This window comes from Molothrus ater, chromosome 7, assembly GCF_012460135.2.
Source record: "Molothrus ater isolate BHLD 08-10-18 breed brown headed cowbird chromosome 7, BPBGC_Mater_1.1, whole genome shotgun sequence".
In the NCBI taxonomy this organism is placed as follows: Eukaryota; Metazoa; Chordata; class Aves; order Passeriformes; family Icteridae; genus Molothrus; species Molothrus ater.
The window spans coordinates 15915763-15941436 of record NC_050484.2 but is presented as its reverse complement, the minus strand read 5'-3'; the positions used below and the strand labels follow the sequence as shown (position 1 = coordinate 15941436).

General features: G+C 39.7%; 1 protein-coding gene across 2 annotated transcripts in view; it reads left to right on the top strand.

Moving 5' to 3' along the window:
• The first annotated feature begins 2522 nt into the window (after positions 1 to 2522).
• The window catches only part of AGPS (alkylglycerone phosphate synthase), a 50359-nt gene continuing 27207 nt past the window's right edge, over positions 2523 to 25674 (top strand). For both annotated transcript variants that reach the window (XM_036386594.2, XM_036386593.2), the window contains exons 1-7: positions 2523 to 2729; positions 13321 to 13410; positions 17045 to 17135; positions 21368 to 21488; positions 21570 to 21644; positions 23224 to 23295; positions 24098 to 24177. In XM_036386594.2, the coding sequence (XP_036242487.1) occupies positions 2536 to 2729; positions 13321 to 13410; positions 17045 to 17135; positions 21368 to 21488; positions 21570 to 21644; positions 23224 to 23295; positions 24098 to 24177 (723 nt within the window). In that variant the 5' untranslated portion in view covers positions 2523 to 2535. The remainder of the gene's footprint in view (positions 2730 to 13320; positions 13411 to 17044; positions 17136 to 21367; positions 21489 to 21569; positions 21645 to 23223; positions 23296 to 24097; positions 24178 to 25674) is intronic.

Here is a 25674-nt window from a genome sequence, read left to right as displayed (position 1 = left end):
TTGCAAAAGACAAGGCTCTCAATAGTTTCCAAATCATACCCCTATGTCTCTAGCATCCCCAGTTAAATCTTCATTCACACACATACTTTAAAACTAATTTGGAACTTTTTTGAGAAATAAGTTGTGAGGTGATGACAAATATTATTTATCAGATTCTAGTTGAGGTCAATTTTTTACTGTGAAACTCAACAATTAGGATCAAATAAATGACCAACAGGCTTACTATTGTTTCTTACAAGTGACTGGGATACAAGGAAACATTCTAGGAAAATCTGAAGCCTACTACAGGGGATTTAGTATCCATTTGGCAGCATTCAGCAGTGTGGAAAGTTTTAGATAACTGTGACTGAAAGTCCCTCCAGCTATATCCAGAACTTCAGTAAACAATGTGAGTGGAAATTCAGTCAAGAACCTACAGACTGACTCCACAGCAGCAGACAGCTAAATGTGGGTATGCATGAATTAATCCAGAAACCTGTATACAAATTATTCACTGGGGGGAAATTTACCTCCATAACCAAACTATCAAACTGCCACAACAGCTGTTTATGTTGCACTAATACCAGAAACCTAACTTAAGGCTGAGATCCCATTGCAACTAGTGCAATCACTGCCCCGGGAAAATTGCAAGCTATTTTCTAGACAAAGTACACAAAGGGCATAAAATCAATTAACAATGGTGAGAATAAAAGCGAAACAAACAGTAATAACACCTGGGTGGCTTTTATGAACTGTTTCTCATCAGTAGGCATTACTGGGGTTGGTCCTTTGTTGTCACACAGTCCACACAGTGTGTTTATCTTCAGACCAGTCTCTTTAGGGAGATACTGTTACCCCTGGTTTACATATGGGGAGCTATGACTCAAAGAAGCACCAATATTGCATATGAGGTAAGGAACTGAGCCCAAGTCCCACTGCTTGTGCAGTACAGCCTGCTCCCTGAAGAACTTCCTGCAAATTGCTTACTTAATGGAAAGGTACCATGTTGAAGTATCATGAGGTCCCTAGAAGAGGTTTGAAAGAGGGTAAGAGCTTTATCAATTTTCATGGGATTTTATTTCACATATGTAACAAACATCTGAGGAAGAAATGAACAAATAAATCATCATTGATAGTTGATTATCAAAGTATCAGTCATCACTTGGATCCTAGCAATCCATTTCAGGACTTCCAAAGAGTTGGTCAGTGCCAGTCAGTGGCAAAAGCCAATCATGAAAGTAGGTCCTGTGTGACAAGTGAGTAGGCTTCAACAGTGTGAGATACTTCATGTCACAGAGGAAAAGTTGGAATTAATCTGAGCAGGTCATCTAGCCCATCACCTTGCCCTGAGCAGAACTGCTTATAATGGTATGTCTGATAGATGTATGCTGTCCGTTCTTAACGCTGTCTAATGAAGGTGACTTTGTTCTCTACTTAGGCAGACTACAACGGTTTTTCATTTTCACTGCCATTAGAAAGTAGTCTAATGCTAATACTGAACTTATATCTTGCAGTTTGAGCTCATTACTTCTCACCAACCTAGCTGAGACATGAAGGGCAGACTGATTGCTTCCTTTCACTCTCTAGCAGTCTTTTACATATTTGAAGACTGATAACCTATCTTCCTTAGTCTTTTGTATGGGACTCGGTTTGTTAAGTGTTTTTGCATTCCCTGATGGAAAAAATCATCTCATCTGTTCTACTTTAACATGTTTCCAATTTTCACATCCTTTCCTTAGTGGAAATCCAAAGCATTCTGGTGCATCAAGGTAAATTCATAGCAGAAAGCACCTGGGGTTGGGATCAAATCTTTATCTCCACTTAAATCCCAATTCCTCTCCATCTTCAAAATGATGCTACAAAGTGAATCCCAGATGTTCCCATAGGCAAGGATTGTCAGTTTTTGCAAGGATTGGCCCAACGATGGGTATCCCAGATAGAGAAGGGGATGCATTGCCAGCAGTCGGTCAGGCTCAGCACTCATTTCGTGGTGCGGGCTGAGCGGCGGAGCAGATCCCGGGGCCCAGGATCCTCCCTGCCAGGACAGCCGGGCTGCACAGGTAGAGATAAGCACCCGGCTCAGGAGCCCACACTCACCGGAGCCTTGTGGCCCTATCAACAGCCATGATAAAATCTGCAACACCTGTAGATTATCTGCCACTTCACCGACCTATTTCTTAAGTAACCCGCCTATGCTATTGTCATTAATTAGCATTTCATCATTAACTTAGGCAATCCTCATCTCTAAAGGACACCTTTGTGTTCTCTCAAGTTTGTTCAGCGACCCAGAGGGGCTGTAATTACAGCACCGGAGGCGGGAAATCTTTAATAAACGCTTTCTCTGTCTCCGGTTCGCGCAGCGCTGCCGAGGCAGGAGCTCCGGCAGGACGCGCGGGCCGAGCCGTGCCGTGCCGGGGGAGCGGGAGCGAGCGGCGCGGGGCTCATCGCGGGGAGGGGGGGGGGCAGTGCGGCGGGGCCCGCGCGGGGAGCGCCGGGCGGCGCCTTCCGCCCGCGCGCCCTCTCACCCGGCGGCGGTCGCGGCACAACACGGAAGCGATGGCGGCCGCGGCCGGGGAGGCAGCGGGAGGCGGCGGCGGCTCCCCGTCCTCCGCCCGGCGGCGGCTGCGCATCATCTCCGGGCACCTGCGGGGCTCGCCGCGGGCTCCGGGGCGGGGAGCGCTCTCCCCGAGCCCCTGCAAGGCGCAGGGCGGCTCCGCCGGGCCGGCCTCCGGCTCCATCCCGAAGAAGCGGTGGGTGCGGGCGGGGGTCCCCGCGGGCCGCGCCGGCGGGGCCGGGCCGGGCTGGGCGGTCTCCCGGAGCGCGGGGCCGGGGCTGCGGGCTGGGGCCGGGCTCTGACAGCGCTCTGCTGCCGGCGGGCACGGGCGCGGGCCGGCGGGGCCCGGGGAGGCCCCGCGTGGGCTCTGCGGGGCGGGAAGGAGCGGCGGGAGGAGGGTGAGGCAGATGCCCGTCGCGGGTGATGTAAATGGCTGAAGCCATTCACCGCTGCGGGGACTGGAGCAGAGCGAAAGAAGCCTCTTACCTGTTTCTGTAGTAAGTGGGATGCTGTTAAAATGGGAAGTCTTTTGTGGCCATCTGCTTCACATCTGTAGATGTGATGGAGAAGTTTTGTTTTCGTAAAATACTTTGAGGCTGCTCTAATGAGGAATGCAGCACGTATGAAGAGCAAGGTCTGTGTCTCGTCTGCCTCGGTGCACCTCTGTTCACAGAAACCTTCAGCTGATGTGAATACTGGCAGAGTGTGCTCATGCATTAGGTTCTAACAAAAGTTTCTTAGAAATGAATAATTTTAGAGCTATGAAATACTTTTTCTGCTTCTTTCTGTCTGTAGTAGAAAGGAGTCAGTTCACAGTGACACCAAGGGAAGACAGTCAAATTCTTTAGTTCAAAGTTATTTCACTGGCTCTTGGATTTGTTTTTCTGCTAGATTTTTAAAAAGTGCTATGATTATAATACCATTATGTAGTTCCATGTAACTTATTCTATGAGGCCCCCTTTATGCTGGGGTGGACTTGTATTAGTTTTGTGACTTTCTTTTACAGATCCCCCTTTCTCAGGTGTGGATTTCCTATATGTGTGTTGGTTTACTATCTTACAGGAGCATTTTAAGGCTCAGGTTGTAGACAATCTCCTGTTCTCTCTTGAGCTGTAGGCAGGAACTAGTGTGTTAGTGCATGGGTGTAGTCCAGAGGCAGACTGGGCAAGCAGTGAATAGAAGAACTGTTCCTCGTTTGAGGAAAATCCATTCAGCCCATGCTTTGCTCTGAGTCTTTTCAAAAAGAGAGCAAGGAACAGCCTGGATTCTCCTAACAGGCAGTTTGAGGCCTACAGTCAGAAGCTGAACTTGCCTGCTTTGGGAGGACTGGGCTGTCATGCGCATGCAGTCAGATGTGAACAACTTTGAAAGCATTTAGTTCTCATTGGGGGAATTTGATGCTTGTGCTGCTCACTGAGACAAATGGGTTGTTCTGAATTGTTGCCTTCCATGTTGAGTTTTTGTTTGGTTTGAATCCAGGAAGAAATCACTGTTTCCAGAAAAATACCAGGGTAGTTATTTTTCAGGGATTTAAGTGGATTGCTGTATAATTTCTGCAGCCAGTTATTGCATCTGTGAAGAGCAGGAGAAACAAACTTCTGTGAAGATGCCTGTGACCTGAAAGATAGCTTCTTTCTCTGTGGAAACACAGGCTTGGGGAACTTAACATCTGTACTTCTACAAGTTATTGACATTGCTCTCCCCTATTAGGACTTGCTATAGCATCATAATGTATTCGTATTTTTACTCTAAATAACTTGATCTGGACTCAGAATAAAAATTTGCTGTGGGAGTGTAAGGGAAAGCTTAGCTTGTTCTTCACCAGAGGTGCAACTTTCTTGCTGTAGCTCTACTTAGAGCCCAGCTGTTTTGTCTGTGTAGAAACAAGAAAAACTTAAAGGGAGCTTCTCTGTCTTAAATTTCTGTCTGAACATCTGAGATAAGGTTGAAACACACTGAAGATGCTGCATGTGAAAATTCTGAGACTACAGTATAGCTAGGATATGAGGATCTTGGTTGAGCTCATGTTTGAGGATAATATCCAGGTTTTGGAGTGGTGGAGGAGAAAGTTCTGTTGCCTACACTGGCTTGCGGGGGGCAAGTCATGAATGCCTGAGTCTTGTTCTAGTGACTCCCAGCTAATCTGGAGCTGATTTTTCTTTGTGAGGCCAAGAAGGTTACTGGAAGAATCTAGTAAAAATAGCTGACCTAGGGACAGTGCATGCCTCTTTTTGGTAATATTAGGGAAATCTAAAGCTGGATGACGTTTTCTTGTAGTCTGTTGAATGCTGATTCAGCTCTGCTGCCTCTTTTGAACTGTTACTTTAATTTTTCCTAGCAAAGCTGTAGCCAAAATACCTTAAACAAAATTTTTGTTCTTTACACCTGTTGCATCTTCCTGTAGTGTTTGAAATAGTAGCAAAGCTGTAGACACTGCTTTAGTAGATTCAGGGGCCCTCTCCTCATGTTCCATTTCTTCTGCAAGTAAATGGCTTTCTTTGATGGAAAAAACCCTTTGTAGTACTTTAGGTCTGTGATGACAGGATTTTTTTTCTGGCTGTTTTTTTAACAGTCAGTAGACAGTGGCCTCTGGAAACATGGCTTTCTTGTTGATAGTTCAACGACCAAACTGCTAAAGATCTTATCCAGACATTATTTCTCACCAGCCAGGGGAGGCTGGAGAGTACATGGTATTGACTGAAGGAAGTCTTGGGTCTCGTCTAATTCTTCTTGCTTCCAAATAAAAATGCCTTGGAAGACTGAGCAGTACATTTGCATATTGATCTGTTTAAGGATTGGAATACACTTTCTACTCTTTCAAGTTTTAGTTATTGAGACGGGAAAATTCCTCAAAAGACAGGTAACTATGTATTTGTCTGAGTATCCTCTTGAGGGGAATCTTAGGCATTGTAAGAGTGGAGAGATGTTATTTCTCGGTGGCATTCCTGGCTTAAATGTAATATTTTAATTGAGTGTTGCAGTGAAAGCTGGAATCATAGTTACACAATGTGTGTTGAAGCCTGAAGAGGATTATAGGCATGATGAAAAAGCTGGTAAGACAGTTGAGCTGGAAAATAACTCTTCATTGAAATTTTCCCGTCCTTTTATGTTATGCTGTTGACTTTTGTTGACTGGTAAGCTCACTTTGCTGGTGAGACTTGAATTAAAAACTTACTTAATCTTCAGAATAACTGTGTGTACATGAAGTGTTCAACTTGTACTGCTTTGGAAGCAGTCAGGTGCTACAACTTCCTGGAACAGAGTTGTACCAGGGTAACTGCTGGGTGTGCCCAAGAGTCCTTTAGAGATGGAATATGCGCTGATGCTGATCTCATCAAAACTTGTATAACTTACTCAAGCTTTCAATGATTTGGCCTTTGTTAAAAGGGATAATTGATGAAGTTCAACTGAATGTTGACTCAGTAGCTTGTAGGCTTAAAATTTATTCTGTCCTAGAGCAACAGAAAGCCGGAGAGGATCTCCTGATTATCCTCTCTCTATGGAGAAGCTGCTTTCCTAGGGGATGAAGAGAGGCTTGTGAATATCTTTTAATTATTATGGGCATACTGTTACACAGGGTAAACTAAGGGATGAGAGTGTAGTGAGCTGTGTGTTCAGTTCACAGGCAGGTTGTTCAGGATAATGTGTTAATGTTGCTGTACCTTCTTCATACAGACACTTGGCAATCCTTGCTGCTAATGATTTTGATGTCGTTATGCAGCAACATGAATTAACTCCTAAAGAATTGGTACTACTTGAATATAACAGTGTTTTCAGAGAGGCTTTGTATCTTACCCCCAATACTCAGAGCAATCTTTATTATAAAGACTTCATCCTTTAGAGAGCGGTGTTTAAGCAACACATGGTGCTAAGCTGTATCCTGGTATAGCTGATTTCTGAGTTTAAGGTGGTGAAAAAGGATGAGGAAGGAAAGGGCTGGTGGCACTTCACCAGTCTTAAGAAATCAGAAGAGTAAGAATCTGTTGCATTGAGGAAGGTGTGGCAGTTCACAGGAGGATCTGTGATTGCATCAAAGCAATTAATTGTTAGTCAAAGTTAATACTTGAGGAACAGATAAAGGAGATTCTCTCATGGAAACATTAACATGAAAAAAGTGTCATAATCTGATGGTAAAAGTGACTTCATATGTTAGAGCAATTCCTGTCTAACACATAGCTCCAAGTAGTTGCATGTCAGGAAGATGAAATATAGAAAGTCTATAAAAATTTAAGTAACACAGTATGTATTGTTAGATCATTTGATACCAACTAAGCCAAACTGGATATATTCATTAGCTAAATTTTGTTAGAAAAAGAACCTAGATGAAAGTGTGAAGTGTTTAATATGTGAAGCTCAGTATAGATTATTATATGAAAGCAAGTAGCAGTTTACAGCACAAACTGAGCGACTTTGGTAGATCAGCTGTTTGATATCTACTGAGATCTGAACTGCTATGTGCAAGAAAATGAATGTGTATATAGCTGTTTAAATAAACTTGATGTGCTTATTTAAACTGAATAGAATTAGAATAATCTGATAATGCAATAGATTAAAGTAATTACTTGGACTAGAAGCTACTTTGAGCTGAAGCAAAGTAAGGAGATCAGTAGTGTAGTAGACTGCCGTCAACTAGATTTTCCTGAAGTGTTAGTGTACCTCTTTGTAGAAAATAAATAATGTGGAATATAAAAATCACTTTATTGTGATTTTTTTTTTTATTGCAGTTTGAATGTGATGGACAAGCCTAATGCCTCTATAGTGTTGTTATATCCAAAACTGGGCTATTTGTGCAACACCTTGGGGTTGAGGGTGTAGGCCAGAAAGTTTTCTTGAGCTGTGATGTATTTGCTACAAAGCATGCTAAAAGGTTCTCTATGGGGTGGGTAAGAAGGTGTCCAGGAATTGAATTTACTTGCACAGAAAAATGGCAGACAGTTGATTCCTTCATTAAATTATTTCTTTTAAGACAGCAAAGCAGAATTCCTGGTTTTGCAAGCTTTCAGAAAATACTTCTCAAAGGACAGATCTCTTTGTGCTGGTTGATTTACTGCCTGGAAGTAGCCATGTGTGTGCATTTTGTAGTAGAGCAGTCTCTTCAAAGATAAAAGTGAAACTGGTGTCAGCTGAAGTAGTAGGTGGAATAGAGAGAGCTTCTAGTAAAGTATTCTGTGGGATAAGAATCATAATTTGGCCAAGTGTTTACTGAGAAGAATGATTATAATGTCTTGGCTTTGCTTGATCTTTAATTCACCCTAATTGACTTTATTTATTGTGGAAGAACACTAGAGAAACACTAATTTCCTTAGTCCTTGGGGCTTTTTTTATTACACTGTGGTGAAATGAAGAGTAATGAAATAGTCAAGGCTAAGAACATATGTAAGGAAAGTGAACACTTGTTTTATCAGAACAGTTTAAAGAAAAGCACTCTGCTTTTGGATACCTAAACCCTTGATGTTATGCCTAAAATCTGGTTGTCTGCATTTGCTGCTGTAAGTTTAAACTGTAATTAGGAGCCCAGGTTTGTGTTGTTGTATTAGGTATTTAGCAAACAGAAGAGCAACTGAATTGGTGTATGTGCAGCTGCAGGGGCTTAGCTGGAAGTGTGGACTACAGACCCTGTAGTCTAAAATTAAAAATATTCAGCATCTCATGACTTAGGATTACAAGAAATAGCTTTGACTGATTTTTATAGATCTATTTCCTGGAATCAGTTTGGAAGGCAGCGGTAAATACACAAACTTAGAATGTGTCTAAGGTTATAAAACAGGTGTTACCTGACTTCAGACTTGAGAACAATTATATTGGGTTTGCTGCAGGGAAGGTCTTCCTAGACAGAAAAAGCATAAGAATGACAAACACAGCAGATACTCTCTGCCTGGAGCATGGCATTCCTCTGCAGATGAATGATGCTTTCACAAAGCAGTTCTTGAAACAATTCCTTGGGCTGCATGTTCTTTGTTTATTTCAGGCACCTGATGCTGATTTACTGCTGGCTTCAGAAGCACTCTGTAGTGTTGCTTGGTTGAGAAGTGTGACTCTATAATCTGAACAGAGACACTGCTCCAGGGGAGAGGAAGAGGGATCTTCTGGTACCACCCATGGGAAGGGTTCTGAATTTCCAGCTGGGGGGCTGGATTGGTAACCCAAAGTCCAGCTGGGGTAGGCTCTGAGGAATTGTTCTTTGGGTAATGTCTTCTTGTAACACCTTACCACCATAATACTGCCTCAGTATTACTGCACCCACACACTGACTTTTGCAACAACTCTGCAACTTGCAAGACTGTGTTACGTTAGGCAAATACTGGTGCTTGAGCCCATGTGGTAGCCCTTAAAATTGCCACTTTAAACTGATTTCCAGGAATCTGCTGGCTCTTCCATTGTGCAACAGAAGTGCCTGTGAATATTTTATGTGTATGGGATTTTAATGCTGAGTGTCCACTGGTGATTGAATTGACAATGTCAGTGGTGAGGAAACTGATGGGAACATCTGGCTTTGCTCCACCTGAGTCACGTTTCGCCAGCTGGCTTGAACTGCGCATTCATCTTGCTTCTCCAAAGAAGCCTTGGCTATCTGTGGGAGACTCTGTGCTTATACTTCAGCTTCCTGTGGGAGAGAGGAGATCTTTTTCATCCAGTCACTGTGCCAATCTCTAAAACCTAAGATTTGAACAGTGCTGACAGGTACAGTTTGTTGAAGTAGTTGAAATAGTGTAATCCCAAGGGCTCTGCCTGCCCAGCTGAGTGACTGGATTCTTCAGGAGCTCTAGATCAGCTGGTGGGCTGGAGGCCACCCTCCTGCCCCTCAACTGTAGAAAACCTTATCTAGTGAGTCAAACTAGTATTTTAGTGTTGGGCATTGTAATGAAAGTGGAATATTTAAATTCACTTAAACTAGTCACACTGTGTTAATCTATTGTCACTGCTTCCATGGTGACTTGTTTTCTTTCAGGCAATATAATTTCATACAGATATACAAACATACACATTAAAAACCTAAAACAATGTTTGATTTGTACTACTTCGTATATTTCAGTAGTGCATTTCTATCATTTAAGTTAGAAGGCAAGAAAATACTGGTCTGTTTCTACTATTTCTGTCTAAAGCATTTCACATTTCTGTCAAAAATGAGATAGTTAATGAGCTTGATATTTTGTTGAAGCTAATGTACTGAATAGGAAAGGTGTTGACTTTAAATAAGACAGTTTGGGTACAATACTACAATAACATTTAGTTTAAAGTGAGAATAATGTCAGATGTTGGTGAGAGTCTTGGCTATATATATATATTCTTGGAAAGGAGTCTGAGAAGAAAACCAGAAGGGTGCATAAATTATATCTTGCTACACATACCACATGTATGTGTAGCATACTCATTCCAAAACCAGCCCTTCCTGTCTCCAGATAGAAACTTCAGACTTGCTCAGTAGAGTTTTGAATATAAAAATTGGATGCTTAAGTTTCTTTTTCTGGTGTTTACCTGCCATAAGATCTAGTACTGCCCATTGTATGTGGTGGTGTGAAATCCCCTGCCTTTGTGTTACAAAGTAGCCAAGATGTTTGGGTCAACTATTCTTCTACAACCATGCAAACTGTTATTTTAGATTTTAATTTAATTATTATCATTGCACGAATGATGGGAGCTATGTTATCTGACAGAGTAAAGCTTTGTGCACTTAATTTTACTCAGGAATAGTTCAACCAGAAAATAAACTCTTAAGAGTTAAAACTCTTAAACTCTGTTCTATATGTTAGAGCCTGATCAAAGTGCCAGGTGGTTTAACATCAACCCAGGAAATTAGGCCTTTAGAATGGGCAAGCAGATGGGAATGTAGTTAGTGTAGCAGAAAAACCTCAAAACCTCATATCTGAGTCTGTCTTTGTGTCCTTAATTAATAATACCTCCCCATGATTTTGTGGGAAGTACCTGTTTGTACTGATATCAGGACTAATGATAGTTTCAAGCCTGGCCATTATCAGTTTATCTCATGTCACCAGTTTCTTTAGGGCCTGACCTTTTGTGTCTTGCTCTGATTGTCTCCAGATTTGCAGGTCGTTTCTATAGTCTGTTTCATGCATCATTGTTGGCATATTTATTTGGCACTGCCTTGCAAGAGGACTTCCCTCTCTAAATTAGAGGGGAAGTTTGAGCCTTCCTTAATTTTGCTTAGTAATATCAAGGCTATTCTGACTTTACAGGATTCAACAAACTACAGAGGTCAGGTATATAGAAATACTGCATTTAGTCAGCAGAGGGAGAAATCTTCCCTTGAGGAGGACTGTAGTGGGGATTTGAATGGAACATTTAGTTAAAATAACAAACTCTTGAGCTGGCCAATTCTATGTCACCTTCTTCTCAGCTGGGAGCAGCTCCACTGTGTGTGATTTGGATTCTTTGTGAACCATCATACAAATATAAGCAGCATTTATAAGTATACATACATAGAAACAAGGGTAAAAATGGGCAAGTCTGCATAACATGCGCTAAGAACCCTTTTTGATAATGTCACAACAGCACAATAGCACAGGGCATTCCCATGCTATGGAACATGAGTGAATCCTTGTCCTTTCCTGTGTGAACCCTACATGTGTAAAGATCAGAGAGAGCAGGCAGCAGAAGAGGCTTCTCTATCTGGACAGCTCTGCTCAGTTTAATTTTGGCTGAAATTTTAGAATTGATTCTTTAGTATGGAAGAACAATATAGACTGGCTATTTCACAAAGCTGTATTGAGTCATTTCAGTATTCAGTGACTGGTAAGTTTGCTTTAAGTGCCAGATTTGTCAAAGGCTGGTTGAAACGTCTGAATCAAACAATTGTAATGAAATACATGACCATGGCTTTTTTCCATTTGATTAATTAAAATCTTGCATACAGGCAGTTTGAAGGAAATAGATTTTGTTTGAGCCAAGTCTATTGAATTGCACTGATAGTATGTCAGCAGCCTGTGTTAATAATACATTTATAATGAAAACCTTTGGTAATCAATCATCACATGGTTATCTTGCATGTAATGCTGGAGCTGGAAGTGATTGAGGCAGTGCTTTCTCTGAATTGCAAGGTCTTTTTGAAATGGTCACTCCTGATCATCTTACTCTTGGTAGTCAGAGTAAGAGCTACTGTATATAGGCCAGGGAGGTGAATGATCTTTTGATAGAATTTTTAAGATACAGTTCTCTTAACTAAAATTCAGTTTCTAGGTTAGTAATTTAATTTGTAATGTAAATAAATGGCAAGCTTTTAAAGCAAAGCTTGATGAATGTGTAAATACTAGTAGTGTATTTCTTAAGTCTTAAATACACTTATACAGCTAAATACACTGATACACTTAAATACACTGATACAGTTCTGATGACTTTATCATAGTGAAGAGATTCTCTGATATGGTTGTGCTTAAGATTTTTCAATTTTCTGCTTTTATTTTGGCAGTTGTTAGTTTGATTTTTCTATATTTATAGTTTTGCTGTCACATTCTGGTTGTATTTGTTATTCTTGCACTTCCTGAGGTTTTGTTGTTTATGACTTTCAGTCCAAATGTGTTTCAAATGTCCTCGTCAACTGAATGTTAAGAATGCTGTGGGATTGCAGTAGTGATGGCAAGCAACTAAAATCATTAGTCTCTGTCAAGAAAATAAATTTAAATACTAAATGTCTTTTATATTCTGAAAATATTTAGATGTTACCTATTTGTATGTTGATTTTTATGTATAGAGTGAAAACCAAGCATCTTTCACACCATACCTTTGTCAGCTGGAAAATATCACTGTGTCACTAGTGATCTAATCCTCTTTCTCTACACAGAAAAAAGCAAACAGACAAATCCCTTCAGTCCCAACAACCCCATGTACTGCTACAGGCTGGGGGCAGAGTGGCTGGAAAGTGGCTCAGCAGAAAAGGACCTTCAGGTGCTGGTCAGCAGCCAGCTGGAGTGAGCCAGGGTGTGCCCAGGTGGCCAAGAAGGCCAAGGGCATCCTGACCTGCATCAGCAATGGTGTGGCCAGCAGAGCTAGGGCTGTGAACATCCCCTGTTCTCAGCACTGGTGAGGTCACACCTTGAATCCTGGACCCCTCACAGCAACAAAGAATGGAGGGGCTGGAGTGTGTCCAGAGAAGGGCAGTGGAGCAGGTGAAGGCTCTGGAGCACAGATCTGATAAGGAGCAGCTGAGGGAGCTGGGGGTGTTTGGCCTGGAGAAGAGGAGGCTCAGGGGTGACCTTGTCACTCTTCACAACTCCCTGTTGGGAGGTTGTAGCCAGGTGGGAGTCAGACTCCCAGGTAACAGGAGACACAGGATGGGGGGATATGGCCTCAAGCTGCACCTGGAGAGGTCCAGGTTGGACATCAGGGAGAATTTCTTCACTGAAAGGGCTGTCAGACATTGAAACATGCTGCCCAGGGAGGTGGTGGAGTCACCATCCCTGAAAGTGTTCAGGAAATGACTGGATGAGGCACTTAGTGCTGTGGTTTAGTTGTCATGGTGGTTGGTGAAAGGTTGGAAATAATGATCTTAAAGGTCTTTCCCAACCTTAATGATTCTATGAGTCAATACAGTGTGCAGTGACTTAAGCTGGTGGTTCCTTTTATAGAGCATCTTGTCTTTCAAGTCATAGGATGCAATCTGAAGGAGTAATGGTTGTGGTTTCAGAATTTCTTTTGGCTCTAAGCTATACACTTTTGATGTGTACTTGATTTCTTGAATTGCTGTCTGGTAAGACTTTCCCAAAACCATATAACAAAAGCTTTTTGGATCTGCAGTATGCTAATATTGTCACTTGTATTTTTTCCCCTTTAAGGCAAGAACTTTTGAAGTGGAATGGATGGGGATATAATGACTCCAAATTCATCTTCAATAAGAAGGGTCAAGCAGAATTCACAGGAAAAAGGTAAGCTGAACATTTATGTAAATGAAGTATCTTATTTAGTGGTTTATTTGAAAAGAATTTAAAAGCTGCCCAGTACAGTTAATTCAAAGAAGGCAAAGAAGTTGCTTCATTTCATAGGATAGGTTATTCTGCATTTAACAGGTTTATGGAAGTCTATACACAGGAGTCTGACATAGTAAAATAGACTGTGGGGCTTATTGAATTGTTTATTAAAAATGTTATAAAGACAAATTAATGTGAGTCTTCTCTGTAACTTGATATAATCTTTGGGTTAATGAAATCACACTGAGAATCTGCACCATGTTTTAAACCTTTAGGTAACATGCAGCACAACAGTGCAGTTTTGAGAATCTCTTGAGCATCAACTAGTTGCTTTATTAAATTTCCACTTTGTTTTGGGTTTCTTAACCACTGTGCATGGAGCTACTTTATCTGAACTTAAAAATAAAAACTGCTCTTCAGTTGTATGTTGTGTAGTGGCACCACTTCTGATTTATTACCCTCTAACCCTTTATGCAGCAAGCTTGCTTTTCTGAGAAATACATTTTTTGCAGAGCGACATTAAAATTGTCTACTTTGGGATCTCTCAATTTTGTTGCAGTGGAATTTAAACCTATTGCCATCTTTGTGGTTTGGGTTTTTTTTTTCCTTTCTGAGTGGAAAGTAACACTTTCAGTCTCTTTCCTGTTTTAAAAAATACACTTTCCATAATAGTTAAAAGAATGCAGAAGAGACATAAAATTCTGTCTTTCCTAAAAATTCCTTCTTAGTCTTTGAGTCTGTAAACTTGCATGAATTAGTTGAGTCAAAGCTGCAAAAACTTAACTGGGATCTTGAGCACTTCAGTTGTTAATTTTTTGATTTCAGGGCCAAATTAAAATATAAAGTCTTGTATAAGCCAGTTCACTGTATATTAGGGAGATTGTGTACAGAAAATCAAAGCACACTAAACAAGAAGGTCAGGAATTCTGTTTTTTTCAGGAGGAAGCATCAAGGCTTCTTGACTGCTATGTGACTGATATGTACATGCTCTAGAATGGTGGGTTTTTCCCCCATCCACACTGTCTCTAACTGAGACATAACATTAGAAATACCTTCTTGGGCCACACCAGTATAATTTCTGTGGAATAGTTTGCCACAGTGGCAAAAGGAGAGTGTTTGAAATGAAAACAGGAGAATGAGCATCTGCATGGGTGGTGTAGATGCCTCATCCTTTCAGTACCCACTAACAGGTCTGTTGTCCATAAGTCTGTCTAATAACCTCAAGTCTACTTGTACTGCCTGCCTATGCAGCATCCAGACGCAGTAAGCTCAAGGTTCTGGTTGTGTGCAGTACCTGTGTTTTGCAACAAGCTTACTGTTTTGCAGGACTAGATGGATGATAGTTCTTCAGCCTATCTACTGTGTTAATGATTTATAAGACTCAGTTATATCCTCTCTTGCAGTTTCTGTCCATGCTTGTGGTGTCTTGGGCCCTTCAGTCTCTGCTTGTAAGGCCCTTTGGTCTGTACAGTTGTTCTATGCACCCTCTCCAGCTCCACTAGATCTTTCTGGAGACAGGGACAAAAACTGTGTGCAGCACTCAAGGTGTGGATACAGCAGTGTTCTACAGAGCAGCAGAAAGAGATGAACTCTCTTCTTTCTTACCCCTGCCCAGATGATGCACAGCACTGTGGGCTGCTGTTGTATGTTGTCAGTGAAGATGCCATGATACTGACTACCAGTGGGATTCTGCCAAACATGCAGTAATGCTTTTCTTTCAGCTGTTGCAATTACCTTAACTTCCATGGGGGTTTTTTGTCTGCTTAGTTTTGTTTTTTAAGGTCCTGAGTTCTGTCAGTGTGATCAATAAACCCTGCCCTTTGCTTCTTAACTTAAACTTATGTTATCCTTCAGCCTGTAGAAGAACCTTTTCTTCAGTACTGTAGTAGTGTATTTTCTTAAATAACTTTTGGGATGAACACCTGTGGAAATATAAAGGAGTGTGGGATTTCATGTTCATTGTATCCCTTTTATTCACTTTCTGTTTTTACACCCTGATAAAGCTCCAAGGCTTAGTGAAACAGGATTCCCCTTTATGAAAGTTGAGTTGACTTTCCCTACAGACCATGTGTCAAATGATCTTTTTTGTTATGGACTCTGCCATCTCCACAGGGATAGATGGTACTTGCTAGTTTGAGCAACTGAAGCTGTTTTTTGGAGTGTGTCTGTGGTAGGTGGTTTTTGGGGGGCTTCTTGCACCATCAGTGTGTGCATACAAAGCTTGCTTCCTGATCAATCGTGCATTTCAGTAAACTAACTTCTTCTATGCTGTGACTTCTGTCTGTGTCTTGACTTAAAAGTTTTGGGGTTTCTGATAGCTTTAGTTGTCCTTTGAGTGATTAAGGTTCCCTTCAGAATCCAGCTATAATGATAATTTAGTGAATACTAAGAAGTAGGTCTGGAGAAGAAAACACACCAAGCTGACCTGGGTCTCTGCCTTCATTGCAACCTCTTGATGCAAATGCACTAAACTTTCATTGCTTATTGCACTTTCCTCTTCAAAAAATTCAATTAATTTTTGTATGAGTTTGATGAAACAATAACAGCTGTTGTAGGAGGAATGACTGAATACTCTCTTCCATGCTGAAGAGTCTAGCTTGAGTTAAGGTTGTTGCCTTTTAATTCTAGGATTAGAGCAGGAGGTTTGTCAGTAGAAGAGCTGGAGGGGTAGTTGAGATGAGGAAACAAAAAGAATTGATCATTTTGTGTAACAGGTGACTCAGTTGTAGAGTTGGTTGCACCAGCTATGAAGGACAGGGGAATAACTGGACTTACAGAATGAGTGATCTTAGAGGGAAGACTCAGTTAGGTCTAATGCAGTGACCCAGGTGAAGACTATGGTAAGGATTCTCAGCTGCTGAAAGCTCTTAATATCAAAGAAAGATATTATTTCTTCTCTCTTCTGGGAATACTTTTGAACACATGTACATGCTGAAGGGGTGTATATGTATACAATTAGTAGCAGTAGTTTCTTGCTGTTTTCAGTCCCCAGCCTTCTGTGTTTTCACATGGTGCACATGGTCAAAACCAGCTTCTCTGTCCCTTGTCTGTAAATCTGCATTTGTCACATGGCTAGGATATAATCTGGCTCTTGCCAGACAGTTTGTGCTGAAATAATTTTACAGTATTTGATGGATTCTGATGCATTTTGATGATGAAGGGCGAACTTCTAATACTGTTTGTTTCTTTGAAAGCATAAGGTGTACTGAAATGGGTTTGTGTGTCTGAGACTGCTGTTTCCATTGCAGTGTGTCCTTTATCTGTAACCAGCATGTGAACTCAGGTGCTGCTTTCTACACTGCTGCAAGGGAGAGACCTTTCTGAAGAGTGGTGGGTGGGATAACTGAAAAGCCTTATGGCCAAAGCAAATTATACCATGCTGACAAATGATTTGATTCTGTGTGAAGTAAAGAACAGCTAAATACAATGAAATACACAGTTGCATGAAAAGTGAATGTGCAGAAGCCTTGCAGGCTTGTAGGTAAAGAGTTTCATTTAAAACTTCTGTTTGTGCATACATAAAATTGAAAGAAGTGTATCTGATATACATTCTTTTAATTTAAAATGACCCTATGTAATATTGACTTTTCAGGTACAGATTAGGTGGTATGGTATTACCAACTTTTAAGGAATGGATAGAAAAAACCTTTGGAGCAAGTCTGGAGCACAAAACTACCTCTAGAGTAAGTAAATAGCTGAACCAGTTCCTTTGAACATTAGTCTTGGTGATAATCAAGACCACACTGTTAAAGATGATTCAGCTGTCGCACATAATTGATTTAAATAAAGTGTATTAATACTGCAACGTTTTTGGAAAAAAAGTTGGTGTAGAACTACTATTTGAAACCTTATATGTCTTAGCATGACTTGTGGTTTCAGGATAACTGGTAGTACCTTTATTGAAATGAAAGTTTCCAACAGAGGGAGTTTTTTGTCCTGCCTGTAGCTTGCATTTCAAGACTGTAGAAAGTGTTAGCCCAGAGGGAATTGTTTATACAACATCAATCTTATCCATGATAAAAGAGATATAAAATACAGGGAAGTTAAACTGTGATGTGTTTTTGGTGTATTGAAAGATGTCAAAGTTCTTATTTGATGGTAATTTTTATTACATGTCTGGGTGCTGAAAACTGACTACCAGAATACTCAAGATGGAACTGAATGTTTTCAGAAAAATAACTCATTGGGAATGTTCTGGGTTTTGGAAGTCATACATACTTTGCTTTTTAGAAAGAGTAACTGAACTTTGAGTCAGAAGACTTGGCTCCCTAATTAGAATCCCTTTGAGGCTTCAGGTTCCTGACTAGATAGCTGCTAAAGCAGTCTTGGAAGCAGGCTGTGCTTGTACTGTGCCTGTAGCAACCCAGCTGTGGGTAATGGTTCTACCCATCTCTTGAGCGAGTTCAAGTTTGAAGCAGGTAATCTCATAGAGCCTGAAAACTTTAATGTTTCTTCAGTCCTCTATTCATCAAGACATTAAGGATAGAGGGATGAAAAAGGATAGAGCAGATGAAAATCTGCTGTGGTTTACAGGATCTCCACCTGCCAATATATTTTGAAAAATTCATCTGGATGTGTTTTTGTTGACCAGGGTTGGTCTTAACTGGCAGCCGTTTTAACTTGCTGGGAAGAGAGGTCTTGAGAACTGTTATTCCCTTTTTACATGCAGAGAAAGGATAGAGCAAAGCAGAATTGCAGGACAAGTACATATTTTTTTATAATACCCTGATTCCACAGTACATCTTGCAGACCAGCTCCTCAGGATATCTGCCAGCAGTGTTGAGTGCTTTCCTGTTAGGTTGTGGTCCTCTGGTTTTAGTGGTCTTGTAATGTCAAACAGGCTGACTACCTTGATATAGGATAGGACTCTTTGGAGTCTCCAATATACACCTGGACTTCTCATAGCTAGTCTCAAATAATGCTGCAGGTCCCTCATTTTCATGGCTGTCATAGCTCCAAGGTTGTCATGCTATGCTGGGTTTTCAACTTCTGCTATCCCCTAAGCATGAAGAAGTTCAGGTATAGGAACCAGCAGTAGGGAAGCCATCTCTTGGTTCATTTGTCTTCCTGTGCCATCTCCTCCTGCCTCTGTCATGTAAGATTGGAGGGTTCCCTGTTACATGTGACTTTTGTGTTTAATTAAACAACAGTAAATATACATTCTTCTGTGATCTTCAAGATCTTTTGATGCTCTTTATTTTTTCAGACCAAATTTAACATAGAGAGCAGTTTAGACCTAGTTCACATAGGTTTCCTGACTAGCTTTTCAGGGTGCAAATTTTAAGGTATTTCAGTCCTATGAAAATAAATAAAGATATATTTTTGTTTGTCACTGTGCATAAGATTTTTATAGATAAATATTAACTTTTTAATCTTGAAGATTAAAACTAAAAGATTAAAAAACTTGTGGAAAAGTTATAAAAATAAAGATGCTTAAAACCATATACAAAGAATTGTTACAGCTGTTAAATAGTTCATAGTCTTGACAACAAAGATCTTCAGGCACTTAGTGTTCAACTTGATATGAAATAATTCTGTCTGTGGAAATCCATGAAGAAACAAAAGTTTGAAGTCTAAAATGTAAACACAGCTAGTGAGGGTTTTTCCTAAATGATTTGAAGATTTTTATTTGGTACCCATTTGTTTCTTATGTTTCCTGTGTTGCTATCAGAGTTCTTTGGGCTAGCCAGCAGCACTGTGTGAATGTGCATTAAGAGCAGAATAGTAAGAGCAGCAGTTGAAGACCAGATTTACATCATGTTTACTGTGACTGGCTCCTAAAATCCAGGTGTCTCAGTAATGGAGTGCCTCTCAATTAACAGCACTTAATTTCAGCTTCTGTGTTTGTAGATGACAAGATGAATATTTTTTAGCTGTCTGACCCCTTATTTAGCTGTCTGACACCTTATTTCAATAATTACAGCATTATCCTTAAAGCAAGTCAGGATGGCACATATGTTCTTCCAGAAGGTAAATCACTGGTAAAACTGCATTTTCTTCATGTCCTATGTTCCACATGAAAGTTCCAACCCAAACTTTTGGCTATCCACTTGAGCCTGTGAATGATGCCAGCTATTGCTAATGAACATCTCATGCAGCTATCTCTTTCTGAATTATTCCTGTCAGTACTCTTAATTTCTCCATAACCTTATATAGTTTTTATAAGGGGGACACTCCATCACAATCATACAACTTTCCTGATAACTTTAAATCTTACCTTCATCATACCGCACAACTTTTAGACTCAACCCGTTCAGAATAGGCTGCTGCTGTTTTTGCCATATATTGGCAAAAAGTATCAGCTGCTCTGAAGGTTATGTAGAGCAAAGATAGGCAAAACTCTGCTCGAGGAAAGAAAACTTTATTGTGAGTATACTTTTTGTAGAAGGCTAACTTCAGAAGATGAAAGCACAGCGAATTCCATTTTGTTATATTCTGTGTTTGCATTTGTCACGAAGCATAGGTAGGGCTTGTCAAAAAGATGTCTTAAATTTCTTTGACTAGGTGGGACATTACTACACCATACTTTTTGATGGTAGGGTTGTAAACGAGTTCTTTCTGGCATCTTTCCTGAGAGCTTTATAGCAAAAGTGCAAGCACATTCTTCTCTTTGGGTTGATGTCAGTTCATTTTCCACCAAGGCTTGCATGGAAGAAGTGTGAAAGCAGTGCACTCTTTTAACTAATTTTTGTTCAATCCCTGATTTTTAAAAGTGTATTTAAAATAAAAGATATGATGGTAAAAAAACTTTCAGTTCTGCTCTCAGATTTGAGGAATTTAGTTAACAGAAAATAAGACTCTTGACCAATGTTTTCTTTTGCAATAAGACTTGAAGTGAAGAAGTTACATTTTAGTCATCAGACAAGCTTTTTATCTAATTGAAGAACTCTCTAATCAGAGGCCATTTGTGGTAGAAGACATATTCCTTTAGAGAGATTACTCATATTTGTTCCATTTTTAAGGAGAAAAAAATCCATGGTTTTTTTTGAATCTTCAAAGCACATAAGAGTCTTACACTCAATGTCTGCAAAATTTTTTCTTTAATCTGGATCATGTAAAGAATTCTTGTTCTCTGAGTGGGTTTAAAAAGTTGACACATGAACTACATTCTTATGTGCCCAGTAATTGGAAGTGGAGTTCAGAAAAGAGAGTTAAGTGGTTGTGTCTACACTTTGAGAAGCTGTGAGAGTACTAGACAAGACATCTGTTGGAAGAACCTGGAAGAATGGGCTGTTAGAAAATCTTAAGCAGAGGTTTTCCCTCTGGTTCACAGAATCTTGATTTAAGGTCTATTGGTAAGTCTGAATCTCCTGTGTAGATTCTTGGAATGAAGAACACCTTTCCCAGGTGTTCATCAGGACTTTAGATGGATACACCTCTATGTATGTGACTCAGACATGGGTTTTATGGGATCTTTCTTATAGGTGAGGTCTGCTTCATGCATGCCAGTTATGTTGTATCAGTCAATCTTAGTTTTGCCTAGCACTGGACTTCTGATTAGGCTTTGGTCCAATTTGGGTTTAAATCTCAGGACATGGAGGGGAGGTGTGTTACTGAAAACAGAACTGTAAGTAGAAGAATTTGCAGTGTGTAGTGGCTGTTGTATGTATTCTGGCACCTTGGGAAGTCTTAAAAAGAGAATTTGTTCAGTATGCATTCATAAGCTCATGTATTTCTCCATATTTATCAGGAGAAAGAAAGATAAGAATGTGCTACTGAAATAAAACTTCTTGTGTGCAGAGTAGGATAAGCTGGATTGGTGGTTTGAAGATGTGAAGGAGAGCTGATGTCTTTCTGATATGGAATAGATGTGTTTGGGTATCAGTCAGTGTTAGCCTGTTTTTATTATTTCTGTTGTACAGAAAGACTGTAAGAGTGAACTTACCTTAAATGAATTTATTTTCTTGTATTGTAGGCATCCTTAAATGTTAATGATGTACCTCCATCCATTGTAAATGAAGAATTTCTTCAGGATCTTAGAGCCACTAAAATCTCATATTCCCAGGATGCAGAAGATAGGGTATTCAGAGCTCATGGTAAGAGAACTTCATTTGTATAACTGTGCTGCTTTCAACACTTTCTTGTTTGACATTAGTAACTTATTGTTTGTGTTCCAGGCCACTGCCTACACGAGATATTTGTACTCAGGGAAGGAATGTTTAAGCGAATTCCTGATATAGTTGTATGGCCTGGTAAGTTTTTATTGTCATCTTCTCCCTTCTGAACTGGCCCATTGTTTACTGAACCCTTGTGCATTCTGGTCAGGGGAAAACTGCCTCTTGGTTCACTGACTTCACTCACCTTTACAGAAACGGAAAGAATTTTCTCATGAACAGTAATCATGATTGTTTAGCATCTGGACTGCAGGTTGTGTCTGTGAAATCCCATCATTTTGTAGAGAAGTCAATTTATTATTAAATATAGCTGAAGTTTGTTGGCTGATAAATTCACCACTTAAATAACCACTGTGTAATGTGAATGTGTATGTTCAGCAAGGGCAGTTGTCAAAAATGGCAGTCTCAATTTTGGGTTCTAAAAGTGTACATGATACTAGAAGGGTAGTGAAATATGTGCATTGAAGAACTTTTGGTTTTTTACATGCTGTACTTTAGTAAAAAAAAGCATAACATCTGTAACTCCTATGAGAACACTTCACAAAAGATCAATGACTGGAAGAAAGAGCAGTGCAATCTGAGTATATAGGCTAGGCCTGCTTTTTTCTGTCTAGTAAAAGGATACAAATGCTTTTTTTTAACTTGAGTCATGTGCCCTCTGGTCACTAGGAACTACTCCATGTGCCATTCTTCAATAGTGAACCAAAAGGTCATTTGAGCTAAGTAAATGTCAATTTCTGTTTAGTTGTATGAGTTCAACTCTTTTGTTAGTTTTTATAACTTTGATAACTGCACTGCATTAAAAACTCAAAATTTCTTGTAAGAACTTAGTCCTACTCAGTTTTTCCAAAATCACATACGGGAAGCATGAAAAGAGGCACTATAAGATGAAATTCATTACTTGAGGCCAGGTGCTTGAGAGCACTGGTGACTGTGAGCAGTACTTGCCACAGCTTCTATTTTGTGTAGCTCCAAAAGCTGAAACAAAATGATTGACTACCTTCATTTAAAACATCTCTGTATGACAAGAGCGAAGCAGCCAGAGTTTGGAAAGTATTTATTTAGTCCTGCTCATTCTTTGCTGTTTGTATAAACTCATGTATGCAATGTATTTGATCCCTTTTTTGATCCTTTTACTTGGCTGTGCACAAGCATTTCCACCTCCCTCTTTGGCCAGGTACAGAATGCATCCTGAAAAACTAGATTTCATCAGGAACTCCTCTTGAAAATGAATGTCATTCAGGAAGAAAGAAATGTGCTGTTCATCTCTTAGAAGAGACTTATTTCTCAGTTAAAATAAATTGGACAACCTGTTTTCAATAAAAGCTTTACTTGTGATTTGTTCCCCAAAATACCTAGATGAATTGTTAACTGTTTGGTGGCCCATCTTGCCCTGAGAATTTGCAGGAGGTCTCAATCCATGAGTAGAGCAAGAGACTAAGACTATAGTTAGTTCTTCAAATGTAGAATTATTTGAGTCTAAACTTTACTCTATAACTGATAATTCTGAGCCCAGCTCCTATTTATTGCCTAACTTTGAAATGTCTTCCTTGCTGGTGTTGGAAAAGGGGCTGCTGCTTAGTGAGACTGCAGTATTTAGTAATAAGCACAAATAACAAGCACAAAGTCTGTTTTTTAACTGTTTGTTCTTTTTTAGTTTGCCATGAAGATGTAGTTAAAATTGTGGAATTAGCCTGCAAACACAATCTCTGCATAATACCATTTGGTGGTAAGTAAAATTATGAAATCTCCTAACTGTTTAAGGTTATTCGTGAAAATGTCTTCAGCTTCAGTTTAAATATGTGTTCTTCATAACTGATGCTCTGTTCCCACAATGTGTATAAATTAGGGGTTTTTGTTGCACTATTGAAATTCAAAGTTTCAGAGAGGATTGTGGTCAAATACTACCTCAAAATTATTCATATTTCCTTGTAGATGTTCTTCAGTAGAAATTCCTGTGGCAAGGGCTTTTCAGGAAGTGTTCCAGATACAGAGTACAGCTAAAGGCCTGTACAATCTGTGTCCTCCACAGCCTAAAGAATTCATAATGGCCTTCCAGTTTTCACTGTGGATGTCTTCTCCTCTAAGCCTGCTGAAGTAGAGTTGTGAGCTCCCTTGTTTTAACATGGGGCTTAGGAAACACGGGGTTTTGGCTTTCATGAGCTCATTCTGTGATAAGGTTTTTGTCAAGAAACTATAGTTCTCTGTTTCTTGAATGGCTTTGTAATTTCTTATCCTTCTTTGTTTTAAAGCTCTCTGCAGGGCTTAAGAGAAGCAGCTGAGATGGTCACAGAATGTCATGTTTGTTATGGAGTGCTGCTAAAGCATTGTTCAGCTCCACAGCTGCCTTGATTTTGTGAAACCTGGAGAAGGGGGCAGCCTTAAGAGGCTTATCACTAGACTCAAACAGTTCACTTCAGTGATCGTGCTTTATTCAGTTCTTTATCAGAAAGGAGGGAGAGAGGCATTCTATTGGAAGAAAAGCTACCTGAGAATTTTATGATCACAAAATATCATTCCCTTATTTGCAGGAGGGACAAGTGTCTCTAGTGCTCTTGAATGTCCTGAAGAAGAAAAAAGAACAATTGTCTCCCTAGATACATCACAAATGGTATGATCTCTTAAATAAATTTTATTTTAGTTTTTTTTTAATCATCCTACAGTTACTTGGGTGATCATTACAGAATGACATTTCTTTCTTTTCCAGAATAAAGTAGGGATGGAAGTATTAATTATCACCATGATTATTAAACTGGTACTGTTCAGTTTGTTTTTCTGATATTAGTCCTGTACTACTTCATATGACCTGTATATATTCAATAAGAAAAAAAAAATCACTGTTAAGCCTTAGAGCAGCTTCAAGTGATCAAACTCAGAGAAAGCTCCTCTTCTTCTATATTGGAATTTGTATCTGAGGATAAATGAAAGACTAGGAGGAAGTTGTTATTGCAAATTTCACTAGTTCTTGCACTAGACTTCAAATTACTTAAAGTAAAAATTGATAAGGTGACCTAATATATATAAATCAACTTGAAGGATAAACTTTCAAGAAATAACTGGGGTTTTTGTCTAGATAGCATCTTGAGAATGTGAAGTTCATAGCTTTATGGCAGTCTAGAAATGAAGTTCTGTAAAATTTATTGCTAGTTTTCATCTTTTCATTATGAAGGAGCTTTGTACTTTTAAAATAGATTTATGGCTACTTGGTAATGAGATGCTTCAGAAACAGCTCTGTATCTTTGATGTAAGGCTCTACTGCCTTCAGGTACTTGCTGAGCTTATTAACTCCTTTAGCCTTGAAGGTAAGACCTGGGGTTTGGCTCAGTTTTCTGCACTCAGTGGTTCTTCAGTTAAAAAAAGTGATTTTTTTTCTGCAGAGGTGGTACTTGTATGTTGAAGGAAGCTCTTCAGGTGTCTATGCAGAATGAAATCCAGCAAGTGACTAGTGACTCAGGCCTTCATTTGAACTCCTTGATTTATAGCCCACAGCTTTGACTTTGGTCAGGTTTAGGTGTGGCAAGGAAATGTGGTTAATTCTTACTATCTTGGTTTTTTGTCAGCTAGATGGGTAAATAAGCATTGAGTCAGAAAATAAACCAGTTTCAGGTTCTTGAATGACTTCCAGCCAGTTCTTGTTATCATTAATGAAGAGAGAAAATAAGAAAATTAAGGTGAAAGGAAGCATTGTCAAAGTTAAAACATATGTGTCTCAGGGCAGTTAAGATGATTGCTGAAGCTTGACTATTTTAATAAATGCTTAATGGTTATCTTTATCTTATATAGGGTCCCTATTGCATAAAAACTGATTTATATAGGCATCTGAGATCAGTTAAGCAGTTTATGTTGAAACTGAAGCAGCTGAAGTAGTTCACTTTGAATGATTAGTTAGCCCATACCTTGTGAGAGGGAGACTCCTGCAAGAGTTTTGATTTAATTCTTTCTGACTTTTTTTGCTTTTTATTCTGTAAACATCCCTGGTATAAATTGACAGATATATGTGTTAGTCTCTTGTAGTGGTGACTGTAAATTGAAACCTGTTGTGTAGCAGTTTGAGGGAGTGAAGAGCCTCAGCTTCCACTGGTATAGTGACTGGAGTGGTATTAATAGT